The sequence below is a fragment of the Dromiciops gliroides genome, chromosome 2, assembly GCF_019393635.1.
Source record: "Dromiciops gliroides isolate mDroGli1 chromosome 2, mDroGli1.pri, whole genome shotgun sequence".
NCBI classification, from domain to species: domain Eukaryota; kingdom Metazoa; phylum Chordata; class Mammalia; order Microbiotheria; family Microbiotheriidae; genus Dromiciops; species Dromiciops gliroides.
The window spans coordinates 474,060,297-474,087,290 of NC_057862.1; the positions used below are offsets into that span (position 1 = coordinate 474,060,297).

The 26,994-nt window shown below is 41.8% G+C and overlaps 1 protein-coding gene across 1 annotated transcript in view; it reads right to left on the bottom strand.

Annotated features, from left to right (window-relative positions):
• The window catches only part of ALK (ALK receptor tyrosine kinase), a 1,073,674-nt gene that overhangs the window by 116,082 nt on the left and 930,598 nt on the right, over positions 1-26,994 (bottom strand). The window contains exons 10-11 of the mRNA XM_043982018.1: positions 6,846-6,940; positions 6,507-6,635 (exon numbers count right to left, since the gene is read on the bottom strand). Coding sequence (XP_043837953.1) covers positions 6,507-6,635; positions 6,846-6,940 — 224 coding nt within the window. The remainder of the gene's footprint in view (positions 1-6,506; positions 6,636-6,845; positions 6,941-26,994) is intronic.

Sequence of the window (26,994 nt, forward strand, 5' to 3'; positions counted from 1 at the left end):
GGCAGGGACGTATTCAGAAATGAATGTGCTGTAATAACAAAATGCAGAAATAAAAAGAAAAGAAATGACAAGCAGAGTTCTTTCAGTATTATATCCTTGAGGCTAGTACCAACCAGCCAGAAAGGCATAGACGAGAACAAAGAAAACCTCTTCTTAATACTACAGCTTGAAATAACTTCCAATTACTGTTGTTGATCAGTTGTTTTTCAGTCATGTCCATCACTTTGTGACCCCATTTGGGGTTTTCTTGACAAAGATACTGGAGTGGTTAGCCATTTCCTTCTTTAGCTCAATTTACAGATGAGGAAACTGAGGTCAACAGGGTTAAGTGACTTGCCCAGAGTCACACAGCTAGTGTCTGAAGAAATGTTTGATCTCAGGTCTTCCTGACTCCAGCCTGATGCTCCAGCCTTAATACCACCTTGCTGCCCCAATCAGATAATGATGTGCAGCTTACAAGGGTTAAAAGTAACTGGGGTGTGTTGCATAATGGCAATAGGAAGAGGGGTAATAGTATGGGAGTTCAGGAGACAGAGCTGGGATGATTGAAAAAGATAAATGAGTGGATTAACAAATTCTATTCAATCCAACACATATTTTTTAACCACTTACTATGTAGAAGCTCAAGTCTCCTTCTGGTTACCTGGAGGGTGACCCTGAGGTCTTGAAAGCTCCACTAGCAGAATCCAAGACCTGAAAGATCACACTAAAGTGAAATGGTCTCCAGGATGGCCCTAGTGAGTGAGGAACTTAATGTCTGGCCCCTGATGAATAACCAAGCCAAGCTCAGAGAGACTCATCCCTAAGTCGGCTGCCGGATAATGCAGAATTTCTAGGTCATAACCACTTCTACGGAGTCACACTACACTCAGTAGTCAATGACAATGAAACCCACAGGACACTGGTGTATTGATGAATATGATATTGAAGGTTCTGTATCAGCAAGGGATCTCCTAGAGAGGAGAGAATCCTTATCGCTTTCTAACAGTGTTGGGAGAAATTAAGATCTATTGAGGGGTCCTGGGCTGGTCCTAGAATTTTTGTCAGATGAGACACCAAGAATTATCTAGTTCAGCACGTCCCTGAGAGCATGAATCCTATCTATAGCCTCCCTGCAATAAGTTGTCATCCAGCCTCTGCTAGAAAATCCCCAGCACTGAGTAACTCACTACTCCCATGTTTAAACAACTCTTGTTATTGGGAAGTCTTTCCTTCCGTTGAGTCAAAACCTGATGACCTGGGTTCAAATTCTACCTCTAATACTCAATAGCTAACTGACCATGGTGGGCAGGGTTGGGGAGGATCTTATCTTTCTGAGTCCTAGTTTCTTCATTTATAAAATGAGCAGGATGGACTATAAGATCCCTTCCAACCCTTAATCTATGGTTCTAGGCTCCTATGACCAAGTGAAAAGGGTGGTAGTAGATGAGTAGCAGAGCTTTCTACAATTTTCCTTTCTACTTGGGACTGAAGGTTTAGGTTGCTTCTCATTCCCAGCTAACTGGTTCATCACCCTAGCATCTGCTCTATTAGAGAGTCCATGGAAAAGTGGAAGGTGGGGGGACAAGGAAGAAAATAGGAACTGAAGCAGAGTGAATCCAGTTCCTGAGGGCTATCTTAGACTCCTCTCCTGATCTTTGGCCCCCTTGGGCCTCACCTGAGCTTTTTCAGGGGAGGGAGGGCTGTTTTGCTTCACCACTCATTCCATTTATTTCAGCCAAATATAGAAATACAATTCTGCAGACCCCTTGATTGCATTATCCCGACCATTCAGTTAGTGTAATTGTATGTGCAAAGCTGACAAATGTAATTTTGCCAGCTTTCATGCTTGCCCATTTTCTCTTTCAGCCCCTTCATCTGATTAGCTAAAGTGACTCAGAGACCTTCCGAGAAAGCTTCATGGAACACCTGAGTGGACATTTTATTGGCTGAACATCCTGGCTAGCTAGCCCAGCCCAACTCTGTTTAGAAGACTGCACTGAGACTGAGATAAAATAACCCATATAATTCAAAACCAAGGATCTTGGGGCTCAGGCCCTGGAATGGCGGTGTCTGAATCTACAATTAGAAGTGTGGGCTATTCCTTCATTAGTTCATTCATTCATTTTTGTCATTTGCCACTGCTTGGTTTTGACACCACCTCCACATCATCAGCAGCACCATCACTGACATCTTCTTCTTTGTCATTGTCATTGTCATAATCATCTTCATCACCAATGCCCAGCCCAGGATGAGCTCATCATCAGGAAGCTCAACATAGTGGAAATTGCTTCAGCTTTGGTACTCAGACCTCATTAGTACCCTCAGTTACTTCTGCTTCTCTGATTGGAGGGCTGGAGGGTAGAGCAAAAAACTCCTCCCCATAACCTCCCTTTATGGAAGGCTTGAAATCCCAGTCATCATCAGCTAGGTGGCGCAGTGGATAAAGAACCAACCCTGGATTCAGGAGGATCTGAGTTCAAATTTGGCCTCAGACACTTGACACTAGCTGTGTGACCCTAGGCAAGTCACTTAATCCTCATTGCCCCGCAAAGGAAGGAAGGAAGGAAGGAAGGAAGAGAAAGAAAGAAAGAAAGAAAGAAAGAAAGAAAGAAAGAAAGAAAGAAAGAAAGAAAGAAAGAAAGAAAGAAAGAAAGAAAGAAAGGAAGGAAGAAAGGAAGAAAGAAAGAAAGAAAGAAAGAAATCCCAGTTATCTCTTTATTTGCCACCAGCTGCTCTGGTTGGTTTTAACTCCACTACCACCATTATCATGCCCCTGAATGTGTACTCTCTGCTTCCTCCACCCCCTGCTTTTCAGCTTTCTTGTGTGTATAGTCTGCTCCCATTAGATTATAAACTCCTGGAGGGCAGGGATTCTTTTTCTTTTTCTTATTTGTATCCACATTTAGCACATTGCCTGGTATATAGTAGGTGGTTAAATTGTTTATTATATCATACTCATTTATTCGCTCACAAACTCATTCATAGATTTTTGGATCAAACAATATATTCCTTGGTAGTCTTAGGGAATTTGGAAAGTTTGGAGTCCAAATTCTTCTTTGTTCTGCGTATTACAGTTACTCTTGCTTTGGCCTTGTAGAGGTTCTGAAATGCCTAATACTAATTACTTTGCCTCCTCTGTTTTCATTATTCAAGGGGCTAAGGTTTCACTTATTTCCCGTACATAGGAGAAAGAAGACATGATAATTAGGTTTTCTTTTCAAAGGTCAGGGTTTCCAGGGTCTTGGGATGGAGGAAAGGGCATCTGGCGGCATTTCAAAACCTCCATAAACTTAGAGTCAGAGCAACCTGTGGTCACTGAAGGACCTGAAGCCAAGTGACTGTGATCTCCAGGGTCACATTCATTAGCAATGGGAGCTTGACCAACAGTCATCATGAATGGATTATCCATTATAATGTCTTCCACTCCAAACAGTAGCAGCACATGGAGTCAAATATGTTTCTAAATTCTCCATTGGTGAGTAGCTTGGACAAATGGAGAATCTGATTTGTTTGAACCTAGTATCTATTTTTCTTTTCAGGATCTCCCCACCCTTTTTTTTTCTTCTTCACCTTTTTCTTCTCCTGTGACAACAAATTATTTGGTTAAAAACTAATTCTGAGTAGGAGGCAAAGTCTCCAGAGGAGAAGCCAAAACAGCAGAAGTCTCCTTATGGAGGTGCCGCTTCTGAGTGGATCTAACAATTTGCCTAAGGATAATCAAAGCATCTTCTAGGGGCTAGTCTCCCTCCTCCAGGGTTGTAGGAGAGGCCTTTGTTCTGGTTCATCTAGAGCTCAGCCTGGGGCCCCAGTGATGATGTGAGGTCCTAATGTTCCACCAATGATGCTTCCTCAGCTGATAACTATAGATTCTTTAGCCAGGTATACAGGACTGTGTCCGGGACCAAGAGAATTTACTGGATTTGGGCTGGTCAGAATAGAGAGGATATATCTGCTGAATTTCCCAGGCTTTAAAAACATAATCAATTCTAGAGAGCTTTGGATCAAAGCAAGAGTAGGGGTGGGGGTAGGAAGAAACAGTAGATTCATGTTGGTGAACCTGAGAAGGTGGCTCATTCCTAGTTACCTGTCTTCTAGGTCATAGAAGCAAGAGCAAGCGAGAGGAATGATCTTATTTAAAGAAACAAAGAATGCTGGGAATCATCTAGTCTGACCCTCTCATTTTGCCATTGAGGAAACAGAGGCCCAGAGAGGTAAGGTAATTTCCTCATGATCATACAAGTAATTAGTGCTGGGATAGAAACTTAGAAGACAAGTCTCCTAATGCCTAATCCTATGCCCCTTACTCTACAACATTCATTTTGTTGTTGTTCAGTTGTGTCTGATTCTTTGTCACATAATTTGGGGTTTTCTTGACAAAGATACTGGAGTGGTTTGCCACTTCCTTCTCCAGCTCATTTTACAGATGAGGAAACTGAGGCAGACAGCATGAAGTGACTTGCCCAGGGTCACACAGCTAGAAAGTCTGTGAGGACAGATTTGAACTCATGAAGGTGAGTTTTCCTTACTCTAGGATTGGTACTCTTATCCATTGAACTACCTTGCTACATCACGTCATTCCTAGTTGGTTGCAGTGAAACAAAATTGCCCTACGTCCAACTAAATCCAAGGTTTTGGTTCCTCTGGAAGTTGTATTCCCTCTCTCATTACACAGAAGGTGAGCTCTGAACTTAGCAGGGCAGGGGAAACTTTTACTTCAAAGAATTGAAAACATACCCTGCCCCATTTAGAGCACTCTAAGGTTCTAAGTAGGTTTTAAGGAAACAATTGACACCTTCATTTTTTTGAGCAGCCAAGATGATTCAGATAGCATGCCAGCTCAGAGCTGTGAATAAATCTTGGAGCAACAGAGAGAAAGTAAAGATTTTTCTTAATGAAAACAGAAAGCCATAGTTTAGTTAAGCAATAATTGGTAACAACTAAATTTGGTGAAGAGGGTGCCAGTCTGTACCAAGTCATTCATATCTTTGATAACATGATCAAATTTTAGTATCATGAATTTATAAGTCTGTCTTAGAGGTATAGCAATGGATGTTGTTGGGCAGCTAGGTGGTTCAGTGGATAGAGCATTGGGCCTGGAATCAGGAAGACTCATCTTTCTGAGTTCAGATTTGGCCTCAGACTCTTCCTATCTGGGTCACCCTGGGCAAGTCACTTAACCCTGTTCTACTTGGTTTCCTCTTCTGTAAAATGAGCTGGAGAAGGAAGTGGTAAACCACTTCAGTATCTTCACCAAGAAAACTCCCAAATGGGGTCACGAAGAGTCAGACACAACTGAACAATAACAACAAAGAAGGCCTAGGGAAGAGCTTCTTCAGGTTAGGAGTGCCTGGCATATAGTAACATTTAATAAATGCTTATTGATTGGCTAACTGACTTCTCACCTAGGTCAAGTTTTCTTGGATCATTTATTCATTCCTTTGTTCAACAATTTCTTTTACAGTAGGCACTGAGGATAATAAAAGGAAGACCACATGAGCCTGCTCTGGAAGGTTCAGCTAGAACCCGAACATGCTGAAATCTATCTAGCCCTCCCTGGAGATAACATACATGGGGCCAGAGAGCCTCTTGCAATATGCTTTGTTTCTTCACTGAATTCAACTCCTGCCTGACCCAAACCCCTCTTTGCATTAGAATATCCACTCCATCAGCATCATGGCATTAGTACTTTTTAGGGGATTTCATGAGACACCATTATTAGCAAGGCATGCATGCCAGGCACTCCTAACCTCAAGCAGCTCTCCCTTAGCGTGTCTTCCTTCCAACAATGGGCTTCTCTGCTTCTAGTTTTCGGTGTTAACCAAGAAGCATGAAATCTCACTTGCCATCTGGTTAAAAAATACTTCCCAGCTATAGAAGGGGATCTTTTGAAATCACCCATCCATCCTAAGCACAATATTGGATATAAGGTTTGTGGGTTTTAAGACCATTTTAGGCTTATTCTCTCCTTTTTGCTAAGTAATATGCACCTCTCAAGCATGGAAGAGGGAAGGTCTTCATCCTTATCTTCTTCAGACCTTCCCCTTTGCTTAGATTGCCAGGGAGACTCACACAATCATGGGGGGGGCGCCTAGATGGCTCAGTGGATAAAGCACCGGCCCTGGATTCAGGAGTACCTGAGTTCAAATCCGGCCTCAAACACTTAACACTTACTAGCTGTGTGACCCTGGGCAAATCACTTAACCCCCATTACCCCACAAAACCAAAACAACAAAAAAACCACAAAAAACCAAAAACACAATCATGGAGTTTGAGAATGGAAAAGGATCTCAAGAGTCAAATGGCCCTTCCTATAACTGAAAATGAGCCCCCATTGGAATGTCCTCAGATAGGCATCATATAGTCTTCTCTGGACAGTCTTCAATGAAGAAGAAACTGCTACCTCTTGAGAAAGCCCTTTCTGGCTTTCCTAAGGTATAATTCTTAGGATGTTTTCCTGATACTGTGTACACCTGGTTCTGTGTCTCTGGCAGAAATAAATGACTTAGTAAAGGTTTAGCTTTTACCTGTGGGATCAAAGTTGAAGTTCTCCCCATGTGGTGATCTTGGTTCCGGTAGCGACTTCTTAAAGATACTCTCAAAGAGGTTGCTTGAATTGGGAGCTTCATCCCTTGATATTTTCTCCTCCCCATTAACTGGAATACAGAAGACAGCATGTCATCTTGGTTAGGTGGAGCTCACTTAAGGGAGACAGAAAGATGGAATGTAGGGGAGGGATGATTATTAGGACTTGACAAGAAGTAGAAGAGAGGGACTGTTGGCAGGATTTTATTGGGTTGGTAGGTAGATTGGGCTACAGCCCAGGAGTGGGCAATGAAGGGAATGAATGTGAATGATGAACTCACTTGTAAGATAGCAGTCCAGGCTGAGGGAGATGTTGTCAAAAGCAATGATGGCTCCTGAGCCTTCTTCCCACCATGGAACAATCTGGAGCCAGAATCTGTGGAAGTGAAGAAGAACCAATGATGATTAGGATGGTGAACCAATATTACTTTAACTTAGCCTGGCAACTGAGTGTCCCATATTTGCCAGGGTACTATTGTTTTAATCATAAGATCATAGGACCATAGATTTAGAGCTAGAAAGGGCTTTAGGGACCTTTTAATACACCCCCCCCCTCATTTTATAGATGAGGCAACTGAGACCCATTGAGGTTAAATGAATTGCTCTAGGTAACAGCAGCTACATGGGCAGCCAATCTTGAATTTCCCCACGATCAGTTGGTACAAAGTCTTTCCCCTACTCAAAGAGGTACAGTAGAGTGGAAAGCTTATTGGATTTAGAGTCACACTCTTACTGGGTGACCTTGTGTAATTCACTTCCCTGGGCTATTTCCTCATCTGTAAAATAAGGGGATTGGACTAGCTGGCCCTACTCTAAATTCATAACCTTCTTGTCCTTGGTAACCCAGTTTGGACTCTGGAATCTGGGACTGGGCCTTTCTCGTCATCTGAGAAAATCTTCCCTTCCAGCTTTAATTAATGAGGTAAACGGAGCTTTGCCCCAGGGTGCCAATATTAAGGGATGAGGCATGCTTGCCTTTGGGGTTGGGGAAGAAACTTCCTCTGTGTAACTAGTATTATTTCACGTTCCTTGTCCCATGTTCTTGTCCATTGCACAGTATATCACAGTATCACCCAACCACCTATCCCAGGATATGTTGCCTCTCTACCCAGCCTAGTTTCCTCTTCAACTTCTGTGGACCCAGGACCAGGTTCTCTGGAAGAACAGGTAGTCTCCTCTCTTGCTACAACTGCCCCTGGTTAGACTGGCTTTGGCAACATCACTACCACCATCTGGTTTGTCACATCCCTTCCTATATCCCCCTGCTCTTGAACACTGTCTTATGTCCTGAGTGAAAAACATCAAGTTACATCTTTGCCCACAGGAAATAGGAGCAAACTGAATAAGTAGGCCACAGAAGCAAGGGAACTGGTCTCTTTCCACCATGTTGCAATAGTATGGTGTGGGGAAAAGAACTCTAGAAGGAAGAAAGGAAAGCAGCATTTATTAAGCACCTACTATGTGCTAGGTACTATGCCAACTGCCTTACAAATATTATCTCACAATAACAGAAGAGGTCAGTGCTATTATTGCCCCCATTTTACAGTTGAGGAAATTGAGGCAAACCGAAGTTAAGTGACATGCCCATAGCTAGTAAATGTCTGAGGCTGGATTTGAACTTGCGTCTTCCTGACTCTAGGACCAGTGTTCTAACCTCTTTGCCACCTAGCTGCCTCTAGATGAGAGAATGCAGGCTTTTAGTACATGGTCCAGTAGAAAGAGTAGAAGAGTAGAAAGGGCTTAGGAGGTAGAGGATCTATGTCCAAATCCTGCATTAACTACTTTTGTAACTGTTGGACAAGAGATTCAACCTCCTTGGTCCTCGGTTTCCTTATATGCGAAATGGGAGAGTGCTGCTGGGAGGCCTCTGGTGACTCTTCCAGCTCTAGATTGAAGCTCCCTTGAGACCCAGTTTTGCTGCCACACATCCTTGATTTGTCATACTCACAGTATAACCATGGGTAAGTCAAAGAATACCTGACTGACTCACACGCAGGGTTGTTGTGAAGGGCCACAGAAAGGTGAGTGACTCTTATTGCATTTGAGTAATGGGAGTACCTCATAGCATTCTACAGTTTATAAAACACAATGACATGTTTTCATCACCCTGATCCCATGTGATCTTCATAACAGCTAAGTAAAGTAGACAGGGCTAATCAATCCTCCTCAAGGGCCGTCATATGGTCCTCTTAGCTTTGTAGCTTCCCAGCTACTAGTGCTGTGCATTGTACACAGTTGGTGCTTAATAAGTGGTTCTTCAATGATTATTTTACAGAAAAGTGAGGTTAAATGGGTTTTGTAGTAAGTGGGTAGAAGAACTGGAATTTGAGAATAGGTCTCCGGACTTACAGTTTGACAATTTTTCCAACATCCTAGAAGAGGCATCTTAGTATACTGGGGGAAATGCTATTTGGGATCAGAGACCTGGGTTCAAATCCTTGCTTTATCATTACTCATATGATCTGGGCAAGCTATTTAGCCTCTCTAGACTTCTGTTTCCTTATCTGTAAAATTAAGGGACTGATTGAATTGTTGTTGTTGTTCATCCTTCATTTTCTAAGAGGATCAATGATATCATGGTGATGTCTCAACTCATCTATGAATTGGGTTTAAGTGAGGCAGAGCTGCACAAAGTTCTCAGGTTCACTCTCTCCTCCTGAGTCATCCAAGTCCAGTGACAGGATAAAAATCAAGACAACTGGCGATGGCCCAGATTGATTGAACTGGATGGCTTTCAAAGTCCCTTGAAATTCTAAATCTATGATACCATAACCTGAACCTCAGACTAATCCAATCTCTTCAGTCTCCTTTTTAGCACCTCTGTATCCATCTCTGTAGAGGTATACTCACTGATGATGTTGTTTTAAAAATTAAATAATTTAGTTTCTTTTCAAGAATGTTTAAGAAGTTTCTTTTTTAAAAATTTTGTTGAAAGTGTTAAATATCAATTTTCAAGATATTTATTTAATATTATTTTATTTGACAAATTTTAATGAATATTTTTATATCACATTCAATTCCAAATATATTTCTTGATATCCCTCTCCCCAACAAACCATCCCATATAACAAAAAATAAAAACTGAGAAGAAAAAATGCAGTTCAGCAAAATTAAACAATAAATTAGCATTGATCCTGTCTGGCAGACTATGTAATTTTCTTTTTCTTTTTTTTTTTTTTAGTGAGGCAATTGGGGTTAAGTGACTTGCCCAGGGTCACACAGCTAGTAAGTGTTAAGTGTCTGAGGCCGGATTTGAACTCAGGTACTCCTGACTCCAGGGCCAGTGCTCTATCCACTGCGCCATCTAGCTGCCCCAGACTATGTAATTTTCAATACCCATAGTCCCCTACTTCTGCAAAGAAGGGAGAGAAGTGCATTTTTCCATCTCCTGCCCAGAGGGCCCAATCTCGGTCATTATAATTGCATAACATTCAGTTTTAGCTTTTTGGGGTACTTTATATTTACATTCTTGCATATATTTTGTGTCTTCTGTGCCTCCCACCCCGTTTTACTTACTTTGCTAGAACTTGCTAGGTTTTGTTGAATATTTTCTTTTTCATGCACATTTATCCAGTCTTTACCATGAAACCTGTCAGGGGCTTGGTGAACTGTCATCCCCTACCCTCTACTCAGGAAGCATGTAACTAGCACACTGACTAGACTGATTCTAGCTTTTTTCTGAGTCAGCTCATACACAGGTTAAAAAGCACAAACTTCCTTCATGCCTGGTCTCCTTATCTTCCTCAAACAGGGACCAGAAGACCTATGATCTTGGTCTCTTTTAAAGATATTCCAAAGATTAGTGAGCTGCTCAACACAGAGCCCTCTGAGCTACTTGGCGAAAGTAGAAAAAGAAGGCAGAGAGAGACATATTTTACCCAGGTTAATGTTTCTGCAAAAGATCGAGGAAAGACCAGGCATCAGCTGCTTAATGCACCGGCGCACGATCGGGTAATGGCCCTCCAGCCCACCTTTATGGCTCTTCTCTCTCCCACTGTCTGTTCCCTACCTGAAGTCATCATCTCTTGCTTATGACATTACCATAATCTGCCCATCAACCAGCTGTGATGTCAAGGCCACACATGGATCTCTGGGGCTGTTACCAGTAGCAAACAATGTACCTTCCAGGTGGGGAATGGGATACAGAGCAAATAAAGTGGGGATGGGGGAGTGAAGCAAAGATCCTGTTCTCATTCAAATAAGTCCTAAGTAGGAAAAAGGGGGGTGACTTGCAGGATACCTGTCCCTCTCCCTTGATTTTTTATGGCTGTGCGCTGGAGGCAATGGCTTTCTTCACCAGCCAGTGGGCTCTCTTAGCATGGGTGGGATGATGCAAGCTGGAGTTGGAAGGGTTTCAAAATAAAACTACTTTTTCAAGTGTTCTGTGAGCAGCTGCTGTTGAAAAGAGCTTGATTGACACGGGGAATTGCACATATTTTGAGGAAGGAACACTCATAACAATCAGGCAAAGCTCAATCAGATGTTGAGATGTAAACATGCCTGCAGCACCCCAAGAGCTGCTACTGTCAATCCAGAGGTCTGGGTGGAGATGTTCTCGCAGGAGTTCTAGAAAATTCTGGGAGGGTAACCAGAGAGCAGAGCTGATGCTGGCACAATGCTACTATGGGTTCTTTCTATCTCCACAACATCTCTCACTTAAGTTCCTTTCCCACTACTCGCCCAGCCACCACATTACTTAAGGTCACCATCACCACTCACCTGGACTCACCTGGATTCACTTGGACAACAGCCAATTTCCCTGTCTCTAGTCTCTCCCCACTCCAATTCATTTTACTCCATAGCTGTCAAAGTAATTCTCCTCACTTGTAGGCTTGATCGTGTTGCTCCCTTACTCAGTAACCTCCTGTGGCTCCCCATTGACTTTAGGATAAAATATGAACTCTTCTGTTTGGTATTTAAAACTCTTTACTACCTGGCCTCAACCTACCTTTCTAGTCTCATTATATATTATTCCCCATCATCTACTTTATGGCCTCCCCAAATTACCCTTATGGAAGTTATATACATCGCACTCCATTCCCATTGGCTCTTTGCATTGGCTCTTCCCCATACCTGAAATGTAATCCATCTTCTCATCTGCCTAATAGAATTCCTTATTTCTGCCATGCATCTCAAGAACACGCATCTATAGGAAAGCTTTCCTGATTCTCCCGAACTGCTAGTTCCCTCTCTTCCTAAACTATCTAGTGTTTATTTTTTATTTATTTGGCATATATTTATTCTACAGAGTCTCCCAAAAGTCTCAGTGCAGTTTCAAGTTTCATACTGTTTGGCTGAAGATGAAACAAGAAGGTTCACCTATTGAACTCCTGCAGGAAAAAGAGGAGATATCTCTTCATTCTTCTGGACCTAACCCTTAGAATATGGTTTCTACTAGCCTGGTCCTACCACTGCCCTTTTTCTTCCTACTGGGAATGATTTACTCTCTAGTTATTGCCTCAGCCATACCCCTGCATGAGATTTCTCTGAGAATTTATGGGTGGTAAAGTAACAATGCCTATCCCTGCTCATCAGTTCACCAATAGTTATTTTTAACTCTTAGAGAAAAAGTCCTAGATCCTCGTTTACCACACTTTGAGAAGTATAAAAATGAGAAATCAATATCAATAATATCCTCTCTCATACAACTCAGGAGCCCCCATTTCAGATAGAGTCCTGATGATTTTGAATAAGCAGAGGGCTTGAACTCACTTGTTTTTATTTTCTCTCTTTTTTTCTTTTCTTTTTTTTTTTGTGGGGCAATGAGGATTAAGTGACTTGCCCAGGGTCACACAGCTAGTAAGTGTCAAGTGTCTGAGGCTGGATTTGAACTCAGGTCCTCCTGAATCCAGGGCCGGTGCTTTATCCACTGTGCCACCTAGCTGACCCCTGTTTTTATTTTCTAAAACCTAATTCTCTAATATTAGCTCCTGGTCATTTGTCTATTCTTTAATGTAGTATAGTGGAAAGTGTCATTAGCTACATTAATACACCATTGGTATAGTTAAGAATCAGTCCAATCATTTTGGAAAGAAATTTGGAATGATAAGAAAGTGACTAAAATGTCCATACCCTTTGACCTAGACATCAAACTACTAGGCATACAGTATATATTAAAGATGTCAGTTAAAAAAAGCTTCCATGTACATTAAAATTTTTATAGTTTTTTTTTCTGGTAGTGAAGAATTGGAAACAAAGTAGATGTCCATCACTTGTGGTTTGCAAAAGTACTAAAATATTATTGCACTGGAATAAATTATGAATATGAAGAATACAGAGAAGGATGAAGGAATGCAAAGTAAAGGAAAACCATTTATACAATGACTCCAACAATGTAAGTGTGGAAATAATAATGACAAAATTGAAATTGAGTCATATAATGTAATGACCAAGCTTAGCCCCAGAGAAGAGACTTGAGATTTTACTTCTTTTCTTTCCTTGAAGAGGGGGAGACTATGGGTACATATCATGGTTAACTTGGTTAATGTGTTCATTTTTTAAAATTTTTCTCTATCTTTTTTACTCTGTTGTAAGGCTTTCTGGGTGGGGAGGAAAAGGATATATTGAAAAATGAAGATGATGTCAAAATAAAAACTGTCAAAAAATTTTAAAGGTGAGGAAGTCTTGGATTTGAGAGCTTTGAGTTTGATTTTGGCTCTGATTCATACTAGCTTTGGGTTTGACTAGGCAAATAATTCTGTGAACTCCAGTTTTCTCATTTATAAAATGTGGATAGCTACAGTTGCAAAAAGCTACAATAATGAATTTTGTAACTGCTAGTTATATTATTATTATTATTGTTATTGTTATATCTGATAGAGAACCCTTGTAGGGCTGGTGTGGGACTGTAAGGCTCTCTGAAACAATTAAGACGATAGCTTTTTCCTGTGGGGCCTTTGGAGAGCATGGATATCTGACCAAATGCCTCAGATACTAAGTTCTGAAGCAAGCTAGAGAGAGAGACCTCAGTTAGTTGGTTCAGCAGAGACTAGAAGTCAAGTTCCATTCTTGTTGTTGTTTGTCCTTGGGTCTTGAAGGAGACCATGGCAACTGGGTGATTTCATGACTTGCAGAGAATTGGATTTAAGTGAGGGAGGGCTGTGCAAAGTCACAAACCACACACTGTCCTCCAGAGCCATCTGGGTCCAGTGGCAAGATATATTATTAGTGCTATAAGGATGACTGGAGATGGCCCTGGATGTTGGGGTTAAGTGACTTGCCCAGGGTTACACAGAATGCTCAGGATCCAATCAGGTCTCCTACCAGCTAATGTTATGCAATGTTATACAATGGAAAGAAAGGTGGATTTTAAGTTGGAGAACACCTGCCCAAACCCCACCCTTGTCATTGACTAGCTGTGCATCCAGCCCACCCTTTTCCACTCTACCTTGCTAATCTAGATCAGTAGAAGAAATGGGCCAGGACTCATGAAGCTCAATTTTCACTCTCTCCTGGATCTGCTTTGAAAAGCCAATGGTGACCCGTGCTTCCTCTTCATGTTGCAGCAGATCCTCTGGAGAAGGGTGGTTTTTGCTCCCTATCCCTACTCACGAAGCTCTCCTCAGTCCTGACTACAGAATCTTTCTATGAATACAGAAAAATATGAGGTCCTGGAGGAAAAGGGGCTCTTGATCATCTTTGTTTCCATATCCCCGGGACTAAACAGTGCCTCACGTAGAACTGCTGTTTTGTTGTTTCATAGCTTTCAGTTGTGTCTAAGCCCATTTGGGGGTTTCTTGGCAAAGACACTGGAGTGGTTTTGCTATTTCCTGCTCCAGGGCATTTGATAGCTGAGGAAACTGAGGCAAACAGTGTTATGTGACTTGCCCAGGGTCACACAGCTAGTAAATGTCTGAGGCCAGGTTTGAACTCAGGTCCACCTGACTCCAGGCTTAGCACTCTACCTACTGTGCCACCTAAGCTGCCCCTTCCATAGAGTAGGTACTTGATAAATGCTTGCTGATTTTAGATTTAAAACTGATAGAGATCTCAGAAGCCATTTAATCTAGTTCCTTCATTTGACAGATGAGGAAATTAAGACCTAGAGGCATCGACTTTCAGAACTAAGATTCAGGGCAGCTAGGTGGTGTAGTGGATAAAGCACTGGCCCTGGATTCAGGAGGACCCAAGTTCAAATCTGCCTCAGACACTTGACACTTACCAGCTGTGTGACCCTGGGCAAATCTCTTAACTCTCATAGCCCCCCCCCCAAAAAAAAAACAAAACAACCTAGGATTCAAACTCAGCTCTGCTGTTTCCCTATCCAGCATTTCTCTTTTTAAAAATTTCTTTTTTTCTTTAACTCCATCTTTTTCGAAAAATCTCATCTTCTTGAACTGAAATGAATCACAGAGTGACCTAGAATGTGAGTGTTGAGAGAGACCCCAGGAACCAGAGTCCAGGGCTTCTTAGCCCAGAGTCTATGAACTTGTTTAAATATATTATAATAATATATGTATTTTTATAATATTATATATAAAACAAATACATATGTAATACTATTTCAGTCTAACTGGTTTTCTTTGTAATTTTTTGCATTTTATTTCATATATTGAAAAACATTTTCTGGGAAGGGGTGTGTAGGCTTCCCCAGACTGTCACATGACACACACACAAACATTAAGAACCCCTGCCTAGTCCAGCCCATACCCAAAAGGAATCCCCATCAAAATTAATCTGACCGACAGCTCTCCAACATTTGCTAGAATAGGATGGAGCCTAATAAAATTCAAGAAATCATTGAGTTCCCTGTTTTTCCCCCCAACCCCTACCACCTTTCCCCCACTCCAGTGAGTCAGATTTGGGAGGTTCTCAAACCAGGCTTGAAACTTTTTTGGCACCTGATTTTGTTTAAGTCCTGGGGCATTAAGCTCTTGGGCAGCTTGTTTCAGACAGGCTCCCAGGGATACCAGGGGGCTCTGTGCAGTGGGCTTGGTTTGAATGGGCTACAAAGGACTTGGGCAACTCCCAGCTTCCTGAAGGAAATTACTGCCTGGAAAATAAGTTGATGCAAGCTGTGCACCGACTTGGAAAATGCTGCCTCCTTTTCAGTCAACAGACTGTTAATGGACAGTGGATAAAATACCTTATTTGCCACCCAGACAGCCCCGGGGATTGACAAACCTAATTAGGTTCCCTTAATGATTTCAAGTGGCTGACAAAAAGACATGCATGTACTGGGATGCAGAGACAGAGGGATGGGAAATGCTTTTGAGGGAGGGAAAGAGAGATATGAGACTGGGCAAAATGCACTTAACAGATGGACTCAACAACTAGGATTCCTCCACCAGCCATTTAGGATGCTCAGAGGGAGGCTATGTTCTGAATACCTATTCTCAGCTGGGGCTCGTCAAAGCTCTCACTGCTTAGGAGGAAGCTGTGGAAGATGCTGAGTAAAACTGCCTTTTCCAACTTCCCACTGCAGCCCCGATGCACCCAAAGAGAAAGTCTCCCAAAATGGACTCTTGTGGAGTGTGTGTCTGGATATGCATTTCTATTAAGATAATGTGTGTGATAAATAAAAAGAAAAAGAAAAAAAAGGCATTACCACATCCTGTCCTACTAAATATACATGAGTTCCGGAATGAAATGAGGAGGTCTCTTTGGACAGCTCCTGAGGCTAAGGTGGTCAGGACATTGGGTGTGGTTTAGCTTATTACCATGGCAAAGCCAACATTTTTCTCAGCAAAGCTGTTTCTAGATCTAGTGATTCTTGGAGAATTTCTGAGTTATGAACCTGCTTTGGTTCCTGTCTGGCAGCTTGACCCACTTAAGTCATGGTGTCTAATGGAATCATAGATTTAAGACTAGAAGGGCCCCTATAGGCCACTGAGTTCCATTCTGTCATTTTTTTCTAACTAGAAAGAAATTGAGGCATAATGACAGGTTAAGTGACTTGTCCAGGGTCACACAGCTAGTTAGTGTTTGAGGCAGGATTGGAATTCACATCTTTTTACCTTCAGGTCCAGTGTCTCTGCTATGTTGCCTTTCATTATCTAGGCCAACCCCTCATTTTATAGATAGGGAAACTGAGGCTCAGGGAAATGACAAGGATTCTAGGGAACAAATCACAAACTCTATAAATTAAACTCCTGGACTTGAGTGGATTTCTCTTCTTCTGACACTAATAATTGCTGTAGAGAAGAAGGTTGCAGTCATAGCATTGTAGATCTATAGCTGGAAGGGACTTCAGAAGCTATTTAGTCCAACTCCTTCATTTTTCAGGTGAGGGAACTGAGTGATTTGGCTAAGGTCACAAAGGTCATAAATGGTATAGCCAGGATTTGAACCTAGGTCTCCTAATTCCAAATCCATAGCTCTTCCCTATGCCTCTCAGTTGGCCTATATAAGTTTCTCCTTTTGGGTATAAGAAGGTGAGTTTATTTATTCATTCATTCATTTATCTATTTATTTACCTATTTATTTATTTATTTATTTATTTATCTATCTATTTATTTATTTATTTAGCATTTTATGGCTTATGAAGCACCTGAGACTCAATAACTCTGTGAGAAAGGTAGGACAAGTATTACCACCCCCACTTTATAGGACAGTACTGAGGCTCAGAGAAATTAAATAACTTGACCAGGGCCACACAGTTAGTATACTCTAGAGCTGAGATTCAAAAAAAAATCTAGGTTTTCTGACTCTACATCAGAAAGTAGCCTGATACAGTGGCTTGCATGCGGGACCTAGAGACAAGAAGTACTGCCTTTTAACCCTACTATCTACCAAGGAAAATTTCTCTCTCTCTCTCTCTCCCTCTCTCTCTCTCTCCCTCCCTCCCGCCCTCCCTCCCGCCCTCCCTCTCCCTCTCCCTCTCCCTCTCCCTCTCCCTCTCCCTCTCCCTCTCCCTCTCCCTCTCCCTCTCCCTCTCCCTCTCCCTCTCCCTCTCCCTCTCCCTCTCCCTCTCCCCCTTTCTCCCTCTCTCTTTCTTTCTTCCTCCCTCCATGGATTCAGGCTCCCACCTCCACCCTCATATAGCTTTTTCTAAAAGGAAAGGGAGCTGTTCCTAAGATTTAATTGAGCCTGGGATTAAGGTTCAAAGTTCTCTCTGTTGATGCAGCTTCCTAGTGACTTCTTACCATATTGACATGTTTTCTTGGTCACCTAAGGACACAAAAAAGCCAACTCTGTGGAATTAGGGTCTTCAGACTCGGCAGATAAACCAAGGCTTGAGTCACAATACTCTGCCCCAATAACCAGATGAATATCTAAGTGGAGGCAAGGGAGTGTCTACCCAAGCTAAATTCTGCAGTATCCTTGTTGAATATTTCTTCTATGTTATGGTTAAATAAATCTCTTTTTGTTAATGATTAAATAACCTACAAGTATCTCATTTTCTTCTAATATCAAACCTAAACTAACAGGGAACCAGCCTGAGCCAGAACCACCTATCACACTACCTCAAACACTTAGTGACTGTGTGACCTTGGGTAAGTAACATAAGTGCCATCAGCCTCAATTTTCCCATATCCATAATGGGTATGACAAAACTCACAAGGTTGTTGTAAGGATCCAATGAGGCCTTTTATGGGCTAAATGACATAATAACGTGTAAATCATTTTGCAAACCTTCACTGCCACATAAATATCAGATATTATTATTAAGTCTGATACATGTCCCCCTGCTTCACATAATGCTAACTGAATTGAGGACTGACCAATACAATGTTAATTTCAGAATGGATGAGTGCTATAGAAATATTTAATAATGAGCTCTGCTCACCCAAGGGAGCCTTCCTGGATGTTGAAGGGGGAGAGAATAATTTTTCTTCTCCATCTGGCCAAGGTAGAGAGTCATCACCCCTCTCCTCTAATTCTCTACTGAAAGGGGTGTTCTCTGAGCTCCTAATTGCCCCATCCCCATTCCTTCCCTGTCCCTGAACTGCATCACCAACTCGGAGGGGGCTAGGTGCCCTTTCTGTGCCCCTGAAAGCATGGTGGGAAGAGGCACATTTCTCCTGTCCTACATAGACATGTGGGGAGTTACTAACAACAGCTTGCTACCTCTGGGGAGCTATTGGCACCCATATGACTAACTGAAAGATAATAACGAAAATAAAACAACAACAGCTGACATTTATCTGGTGCTATAAGATTTTCAGAAACACTTATTATGTGAAGGCATTTGTTCCTCTGAACAACCCCATGAGAGGTTTCTAGGTAGTTGCTATTAACATTCCCATTTTATAGATGAGGAAACTAAAGCTGAAGAGGGATCAGATGGCTTACCCAGAGTCACACAGTGTCATCTGAACTGTTGTCAAGGCTTGTCGATTTCACCTTTGCAGCATCTCTAGGATCTGTCTCCTCTCCTCTGACAAAACCACCACTCTGGTGCAAGCTCCTGCACCATTGCAATAGCCAACCGGTGGGTTGGCCTGCCTCAAGTCTCTCCCCACTCCAACCCATCCTCCATTCAGCCACTAAAGTGATTTTCTTAAAGTGCAGGTCTTACCATGTCACCCCTTATGTCTTAATAATCTCCTCTGGAAGAGGGGGTGGTTTGACCCTTGCTCCTGTGGGGTTGGTCAGGAGGGGAAGGCCTGAGAAAGGAGAGTCATGATGATACATTGAAGGGGCAGTCTGGGGGCTTGGCCTCCTTGAATGTCAGAACCCTTGGACAAATCTCCATTCTATCCATGTTAGTTATGGTTATGTTCTCTCCTCCCCCTTAAAAAACCCCATTCCTCAAAGTTGGAATGATCATTATTCCCTTCCTAATGGAGTTGTGAATGCGACCTGAGGGAGATCAGCAGAGCCAATGACTGTCCCATGGACTAATCATGATGGGGACCTATGGAATGAAAGGAAATGAGCAGAGCTCTTGGCCCAAGGCCCTGCTCATGATTTCCAGATGACCCAACAGTTTCCCCCCATGTGTTGCAAATCTCTTAAGTCATCTCAGAAAAGAGCATAGAAATAACTTTTATGATCTGTCTTTAAAGCACCTGGAGAGGATTAGCATGGGGGATTGGAAAGAATTTTCCATCTCCTTGGCCTAAATTGGCTTTTTCTCTTCCATACTGTCTTCCTATTAAGTTTCCCTCAAGAGTTATGGTCAGATGGTTTCCTGTCAGGATAGCGGCATGAAGAGGTTACTTAATAAGCCTGGGTTTCATTCAGAGTTAGACAGGAGGTGGAGCTAGCCATTGGACTTTATGTGAATCATAATTCTGCTATTACATATGGGGAAAGAGGCATGGAACAGTAAAGCCCAGTGTCCCCCAGTGACAGAGCCATAAATAGGATGTTATGATCAGGCTTTGCCCCAGGGAACTAAGACTAGCCAATATTCATGGGACATACTTCCTTCTTGTAATGGTACCCTGAGCCACCCTCCCAGCACCTGGTAGTCTTCAATAGGCCCCACATTATGAAGTGTGACAGTTCCCGGTCAGTCCCTGATCACTATCCAGAGAGTCTTCTCCATGTCACTGCTCTCTTGAAATTTGCCTTTCTTTCCTCCCAACTTCCTCCTGCCTGCCACTCCCTCCCCACTTCCCTCCCACTTTGGGAAGTGGGAGTACTGAGAGATGGTCTCCTACAATCCCCTCTCTCAAAGTGAAAATGCCTTGGGGCTAGAATTCCTGGTTATGGCTCTGCTCAGTAGTAGACCCAGAGGAAACCCCAAGAGGAGTTCAGAGTCTCTGGCCATTGGCCTTTCCCTGGGTCTCAGTCTTCCTGTGAACTAATAATATGAATGACTTCACTGTGAGAGCCTGGGAGGACTGGAGCTGAGAGGCTGCTGCTGCTCATTTTCTATTCAGCAAGTATGCATTAAGTACCTACAGGGCACCAGTATCATGCCAGGGGCTGTGTGGGATATGGAGATGTACAAGAGCTTGTCTCTGCATCTGAAATACTCCAAGCCAAATCAGCAGTGGGCCATGGATGAGATAGGGAGATCAAGGCTCAAAAAACAAACAAAAACCAAAAGCGAATGAACTTTCCAGTCTCTTCTGTAGCTTGGTTTCAGTTCTCACCTCTACACAAATGACCCACACATCTCCATCCTTGCTCTCATCCTTGCTGGAGTTCATTTGGATGCTCTGGTGTACATCTAGACTCATTTCTCCCACAAACACTTCCAACAATGCATTTTAGGCCATATTCATTATCTTTCCCGCCATACCACTCACCCAAGCTTGAAGCCTTGGAAGCATGCTCCATTTCTACTCCCCCTCCTCCACTCATATTCACTATTAACCATTTTCCCTTTCTTCCTCTCTTGCATGCCTGTCCACTGACACATCACTAGTTCAGGCTTTGATCACCTCACACCTGAACCACTGAAAGAGCAAACCAAGTACCTTGGTTTCCAGCCTGCCTCCCTAAGCCGTCTTATATAGAGATGCCAGATTCATCCTTCTGAAACACCAGAGAGAGGAGATCTAAGCTGTAATCCTCCATCTGGTCCACAAAACCGCTTCTAATGCTCTTATATCCCACCATGTTGGACTCCTGTTAGACACTCAGCAAATCAGCCAATAGGCTTGGCATGTTTTTGAATCTCCTGTCTTCACTCAAAAACATCAGGATGCTGAAAGACAAGTGGATTCTTTGCCTCAAATAACAAGAACCTGGCTGGCTGCCCACTTCATTCCAATGCTGGGAATAGAAAAGGATAGAAATCCAGGACTAAGTCATCAGAGGGACTGGAAACTTCTTGAGGGAAGGCACTATTGTATTTTTATCTTTACATCTCAAGTACCTACCTCAGTAAGTGTTTAATAAATGTGTGTTGAATGAATGGAAAAAAGAAAGAAAATATGCTGGCTTATAAATTGAACTTCTGAAGTCACCAATAACATTTTAGGCATATGACTTCTGAGTATAACAAAATAATCCATGATTTTGAAGGAGTTCTTACAAATGTTGATCTAGAGCTGGAAAGGACCAACTGATCCAACCCTCTTATTTCATAGTTGAAGAAACAGAGAGGTTAATTGACTTGCCCTACATCACACGACTGGTAAATGTCAGAATTGGGATCTAATTCCAAGCCCTTTAACTATCATCCATCCATCCATCCATCTCTCTCTCTCTCTCTCTCTCTCTCTATCTTTGGCAGGGCAGTGAGGGTTAAGGGTTAAGTGATTTGCCCAGGGTCACACAGCTAGTAAGTGTCAAGTACCCGAGGCTGGATTTGAACTCAGGTCCTCCTGAATCTCAGGCCTGTGCTTTATCCACTGTGCCACCTAGCTACCCCCCAAGCCCTTTAACTTTAAATCTAGTGCTTTTTCTATCATACCACTAAATCTGCTGAAATGGATCATTATTCTGAATTGTAATTTTTATTTTTGGGAGGGTGGGTGGGCACGATGAGGGTTAAGTGACTTGCCCAGGGTCCCACAGCTAGTAAGTGTCAAGTGTCTGAGGTCGGATTTGAACTCAGGTCCTCCTGAATCCAGGACCAGTGCTTAATTCACTATGCCACCTAGCTGCCCCTTGAATTGTAATTTTTCACTGAAACTACAGAATTGCTCTGAATATAGGCTATATTTCCTTTCAAAATCTGGCTTGTATGAGATGTGAACAGTGGTCTTTATAATCATGTCTGTAGTACATGGAGACAGCTAGGTGGCTCAGTGGATAGAGCATTGAGCATGGAGTAAGGAAGACCTGAATTCAAATCCAGTCTCAGACACTTACTAGCTATGTGATCCTAGGTATGGCATTTAACCTCTGTTTGACTAAATCTACTGGAGGAGGAAATGGCAAACCACTCTAGTATCTTTGCCAAGAAAACCCCATGGACAGTATTGGCATGCTATGGTCCATAGGGTAACAAAGAGTTGGAAATGGCTGAACAACAACTGTAGTACATAGCAATGTTCATTACAGGTGCATTCATCCGAAGTTATAGTTATGAATATGATGAGAAGGGGAAGGAAAGGTTATAAAGATTTATTAAGTACCTACTATTTGCAAGGTACTGTTCTAAAAGTACTTTATAAATATCCTCTCATTTGATTCTGGAAACAACCCTGTGAGGTATATATACATACACACATACATACATGAATGTACATATGTATACATATATAACACATACATTATTTTAATATTGTTATTATGAGGTAGGTATATTATCATCATTCTACAGTTGAGGAAACTGAGGCAGGGGGCAGTTAAGTGACTTGCCTAGGTTCTTACAGCTACTAAGTGTCTGAAGCCAAATTTGAACTTATGTTTTCCTGACCCCCAAGGCCCAGAACTCTATCCACTGACTCTTCAATGAGCTCATCAAAATCAGACCCAATAGTTATTTCAGGACTGTAAGTCCTACATGACAGTGAAGAAAGGTGACCCCCTCCCCACAAGGCAGAACTGTGGTTCTTGTAGAGAGGACGCTTCTCTACACCAGACAGAAAAAATTAAATAGCCATTGTAGTGAGTTTGCAGTGCAATGGGATTCTAACCACAGAGGAAAGAACGCATCTTCAATTTGTCATCCATGGCTTCAAAGGATGCTGCCTTTAAAATGTGAAGATGGCATATTGTGGGAAGCCTGGGAAGGAGAAAATGACAATGAAAGTGATGAAGACGAAGAGAGCAGTGATGATAACAAATGAATAAAACATTTTTCTTTGCATGGAAAGAAATGCAAAAATAACTTTCACAGTAAATATATTTTCGAAATGGTAATTCCATGTTAAAAATGTGTGCAATTATTTTTCAGGGTACACACATATATTTTTTTCCTTTCAGAAAGAACTCATTTTAGGAATGCAACCTATATTCAGAGGTGACCTGTATTCAGACAAATATGGGAGATTTGTCTCATTGTTCTTATGCCTTGGAAGTGGAAACATCTTGTCCTAAACTGTCAGAGCAAATCAGTGCTGGAAATAGGATTAGAAAATTCTGAATTGCTAATCTATTACTTGCTGCAGTGATCAGTGTTAGCTGTCAATCAGTGAGCAAGCTATGCCCTGGGAAGGATAAAGGATTTGTTGAAAGTCACACAAGTAGTTAGCAATACAGGTAGGATTTGAACACAAGTCTTCTACCTATAGAACCCATCTCTCTACTGTATGACATTATCTCCATGCTGCTCTCTAATCCTCACTTATCACAGACAGTAGGGACGCTCTCTTGGGTGGACAATTGGCGACACTTTGTAGTTGCCATAGAACATGCTCTCACCTTGCCTCTTTAAAGGGTTTAGGCACAACTCTCATTTTCATCTCTTTTCCACACATCTTCTCTCTCCTCCTTCATTTTCTCACTGCCCCTCTCTCTCCCATCTCTCACTCAGTTACTTTATTTTTTTATTTTTATTTTTGGGAAGCAATCAGGCTTAAGCGACTTGCTCAAGGTCACAAAGCTAGTAAGCGTCTAAGTCTGGATTTGAATTCAGGTCCTCCTGACTCAGTTACATTAGAAAATCTCTCTTAATCTCCCTCCCAATATATTTGTGATCCACAAGCCAGCCAATAACATAAGCATGTAGAGAGAAAAGAGGGTGGTTTCTGCTGTATGAGGACCTGGGCTCAAATCCTTCTCTGCTGCTAACTACCTGTTAGAGCCATATTATTAACCTCTCTGGCCTTCAGTTTCCCATCCAAGAAAAAAAGGGGTTTGGAATAATTGTTTTCTAAGACCTCTTCAAGTTCTAAGTTCTATGCCTCTGTAATTAGCTTTAGTTTCCTCATCTGTGAAATGGGGAGAATAACACTTATACCTAACCTAACTCATATGGGTAGAGGGATGATCAAATCAAATGAGAAACGAGGGAAAGTACTATATAAATCACCAAATCTCAGAGACAGAAGGGTCTCCAAAGGCCCCCAGACTAATCTGTACTTGAAAGTAATCCTCACCATAGTATATCTGGCAAGTAACCATTCAATCTCTACTTGAAGATTTTCAAGGCTGAGGAATCCATCACCTTCCAAGGTAATCAAATCAGTAAGCATTTATTAAGTGCTTACTATGTATTAGGCACTGTATTAAGCACTGGGAATACAAATACAAGGCAGGCCATTCCACATTTGGACGGCTCTGATTAATTAGGATGTTTTTTTCCTGACATCTATTCAGGAAATTTACTTCCTTGCAAGTTCTACCCATTGTTCTTTCATCCATTTGTCTGCCCAGGGTAAAGTACAATGAGCTTTCTCATTCTTGGCACTTCTGCCTCTATTAATGGAGCCCAAGATTCAATTAGCGTTTTGGGATACCACAACATACCACTGATTCATAAAAAACTGGCAGTCCACTAAAACTCCCAGATCCTTTTCAGAAAACTTCTAACTAAAAGGTATTTTTAACCTTGGAGCTAGGTGGCATAGTGGATAGAACACTAAGCCTAGAGTCAGGAAGAGCTGGGTTCAAATTCAGCCTCAGACACTTACTAGCTGTATGACCCTGAGCAAGTCACTTAACCTCTGTTGGACTCAGTTTTCTCACCTGTAAAATGCAGATAATAATAACACCTACTTCACTCAAGCTGTTGTAGGGATCAAATGAGACAATAATTATAAAGCACTTACCATAGTACCTGGCACATAGTAAGTGCTATATAAGTGTTAGCTATTGTTACTATTATTATTATCATGACCACCATCATCATTATCATTAATACTTCCCCCATCCTGTACTTGTAGGACTGGTTTTTTCTTTTTTCTTTTTAGTGAGGCAATTGGGGTTAAGTGACTTGCCTAGGGTCACATAGCTAGTAAGTGTTAAGTGTCCGAGGCCGTATCTGAACTCAGGTCCTCCTGACTCCAGGGCAGGTACTTTATCCACTGCACCACCTAGCTGCCCCAAGGACTGATATTTTGAACCAAGGTTAGACTTTATATTTATCCCTTTGGGATTTCCTCTTAGCCTCTCAAGATCTTTTTGGATTCTGTCAGCTATCCTTCCCATCTCTGTACTGACAAAAAAGATATCTAGAGGTACAATGGATAGAGTGCTGAGTTTGGAGTCAGGATGATATTACTGCAAATCCAATATGAGACACTTAATAGCTATGTTACCATGGGCAAGTCACATTATTATCCCCATTTCATAATTGAGGAGATTTGGGCTTAGAGAAGTGAAGTAATTTGCCCACAGAAATGCATTTACTATTAGAAATAGAATTAGAATCCAGATCACTCCTGACTCCAAAGTCCAGCACCGTGGATAAATGCTAGACCTGGAGTCAGGAAGACCTGAGTTCAAATTTGGCCTCAGATACTAACCAAGCTGTATTATCCTGGGCAAATCACTTAGTTTCTGCCTGAGTTTCCTTATATGTAAAATTGGGTTTTATAATAGCACCCATTTCCCAGGGTTGTTGTGATGATCAAATGAGATATTTATAATGCATTTTGTAAAATTTAAATCACTATATAAATGCTAGTTATAAGTAGTTATTATTATTATCTGCAAATATTATAAACATGCCACCTATTCCTTTATCCAAGTCATTAATGAAAATCAAACAGCACAGGGACAGGCACAGACCTCTGGGGCACTCTAGAAGAAACCTGCTTCTGCCAAGCCAACAGTGAAACATTTTTTGAGTTTAGCCATTTAGCCAGTTCCAAAGTCACTTAATTTTATTATCTTCTAATCTACACCTCTCTGTTGATTCCACAAGAATATTGTGGGAATATCTTGTTGAATGCTTTGCTAAAATCTAAGGCAAATTATATAGACAGCACCCCGCCCCAACCCGATCTTTCTGGTTTAGTAATCCTGTCAAGAAAAGAAATAAGGTTAGTATGTCATGGTTTATACTAAATGAAGCCATGCTGCCCATTTGGAATGTCAATGTCAGCTATTATTGTGAGACCGAAAAAAAAAAAAAAAGATGATCACAAATATAGTTCCTTTCCTTTGTTGATGGTGTTCAGCCATGTACGTCTCATTCTGAATTTTGAGTTGTTTGAGATTTAACAAAAGGGTAAATTGAGGCAGGCTTCTCCAAAAAAGTTATGTTTTATTAGTAGGTGTGCTACCTACCAATAAAGCAGATATCTTAAATAGCCAAATGACCCAAATTGAGGGCACAATACATTTTTGTAAGTATAGAACAAAGAACAGAACCAGAAAATCACATCATTGGTTATGAGATTGGTAATATCATGGAGTTAGGAAATTATGATTGATTACATTAAGGAAGGCGGGTACAAAGTACAGATGGGGGGATCTGTCTCTAAGGAAAGCTTTGTGAATTTATGGGGTCCAGCTGCTTCTTGAGGTCATAGATACTGCACAGGAGCACCAGACTTGAAGGAGCCTGGGCATAAGATAAAGCCACCTAAAATTTAGAAGGAGGGAGCCGTAAGAAGTGCCAAGGTCAACTCAGTCTGGTTCTCAAGGATGGCGCACAGATATCATTCAGCTTCCCAGAGGCCAAACTTATGTGAAATAACAAACTGCTCTTGGCAGGAAGGATTTGCAGGTGTTGCTGAGATAACAATTCCC